Source organism: Solanum stenotomum, unplaced genomic scaffold (genome assembly GCF_019186545.1).
Source record: "Solanum stenotomum isolate F172 unplaced genomic scaffold, ASM1918654v1 scaffold33007, whole genome shotgun sequence".
NCBI classification, from domain to species: Eukaryota; Viridiplantae; Streptophyta; class Magnoliopsida; order Solanales; family Solanaceae; genus Solanum; species Solanum stenotomum.
Window position 1 is genome coordinate 2,222 of NW_026032218.1, and position 1,807 is coordinate 4,028.

The 1,807-nt window shown below is 37.6% G+C and overlaps 1 protein-coding gene across 1 annotated transcript; it reads right to left on the reverse strand.

Moving 5' to 3' along the window:
• Positions 1–512: 512 nt before the first annotated feature.
• LOC125852215 (zeatin O-xylosyltransferase-like) lies at positions 513–1,682 on the reverse strand. The gene has a single exon (XM_049531949.1). The coding sequence runs from the start codon at positions 1,618–1,620 to the stop codon at positions 529–531; it is 1,092 nt and encodes a 363-aa protein (XP_049387906.1). The 5' UTR covers positions 1,621–1,682; the 3' UTR covers positions 513–528.
• Between the last annotated feature and the right edge of the window lie 125 nt (positions 1,683–1,807).

Consider the following 1,807-nt stretch of genomic DNA (forward strand, 5'->3'; position numbering starts at 1 on the left):
TCATGGTAGAAAACAAAACATGGCGAGTTATAGTAATCAATAAAATGAAATGCAAATAGAATGAATAAACAGTAAAGTTGGTTTCCATACTTGATGAAATCATGAAATATTACTTCAGATAAGTAGATCCGAATGATGTTCAAAGATCAAAAGAAAATATATTGCATCCTTAGCCATAGAGAGCTGAAGAGTGTAAAAGTCGATATGCATGCCAGAGATCCTAGGCTGATATATAAATGCGACTATTATCATCCGTTGAAATAAGTCAGTCACTTGTTTCATGCATTGGACTGTCCTTTTTCATCACTTGGTTGAAATGGCAACGACTAGGGCCTAATATAAAGATTAATATATGCGAGTTCTGTCAAATTCAATAATATTGAATGTTACTAAAAATTTCACTAAATTTAGATACTAAAGCATTTCAAAGATCATTCATTTATTAAGAACTAGTTTGATCAAACAACAGAGATTTCAAACAGGGTTGAAAGAATTATTGAAAGAGCATTTGAAAAGGCATAGAAAATTCTATCTAGTGATATGCGCGATAAAATAATCTAACTCCATTTGAGAAGCACCCCCTTTCTCTGTGGACTGCCTCACGGCTTCCCCCAATTCTTTTGCTCTTTTCCTAACCTCGTCTCCTTCTTCTGATGCCATTAACTTCCTCACGACATTATCAATGGTGGATGCAGTGACCACCTCTTCGCGTTTCTGGTCCCATTCCCTAATGATCAAGCCTATTTTCAATATTTCTGTTAACAAAAAACCATTTTTTGGGTGGTCAGAGTGTGTAGCCCAAGCAATTATTGGGACTCCCATAGTAATGGTCTCTACACAAGAAGTCCAATCACACGCACTCAAGAACCCGCCAATTGATGAATGAGCCAAGATTTCTGTTTGTGGTGCCCAATCTCTAACTAGTAATCCAACCCCGTCTAGTCTTTCCTCAAACCCTGCATGAAACTCGAATTTTCTTTTGAGGTCTGCCCCGAGATAGATATCTGTATTATCAGGATCGTATAACAACCATATAAACTTTTGTTTGCTTAGCTCTAAACCCATCGCGAGCTCCTTAATTTGTTCATCAGAAAATGAAGTCAACATATCATAAGATACGTAAAGAACTGATTTTGGAGGTTGTTTGTCCAACCAATCCAAACAAGGGAATCCGTTTTTTTCTTTCATAGTAGGCCGGAGAACCGGTCCTATTGCCCATTGCTTCTTGTCTTGTCCAATTCCAAGCAAGTCAATAAAAGCATTAGTACCTTCCATTACTTCGCTTGTATTATGAATATCACCCGCAGAACTATTCCCTATATACTGAACTTGAAAAGATGATATCCGCATGATTTCATCGCAATACCATCCTTGAGAGGATGGTAACTTTTGAAGTAGTTGTTGTTCAAGAGGGATAGGCAATCCCACATGAGGAAATATGTGATCACAATACATACGAAAGGCCGAAATCACAGGGTTAAAGATGTAGGACTCTGCATTATCAAAAGATGAAATATCCTGAACATTATAACACATTAGACAATCATGAATCATGACAATTCGTCTTGATTTAGACGAAATATCACGTAAGAAGGAAGTAATGGATTGGCGGAGATGCATGGAAACATTCCAGAATAAATGGAAATGTTTAGGTACTTCACTCGGGATATCAGGGTCGAGAGGAGTAGTAGTCATTTGGAGGTCATGAAATGAATATTGGCTAAATCGGAAGGATTTATCACGGTGGCACGAGTCCTAGTGTCGTGATTGTAAGTGTGAAGGCTAAGATAGTGAACAGAGAGACAAT

Bases quoted from the DNA above. Each gene is read 5' to 3' on its own strand.
- LOC125852215 (XM_049531949.1), bottom strand. From the start codon at position 1,620: ATGCATCTCCGCCAATCCATTACTTCCTTCTTACGTGATATTTCGTCT.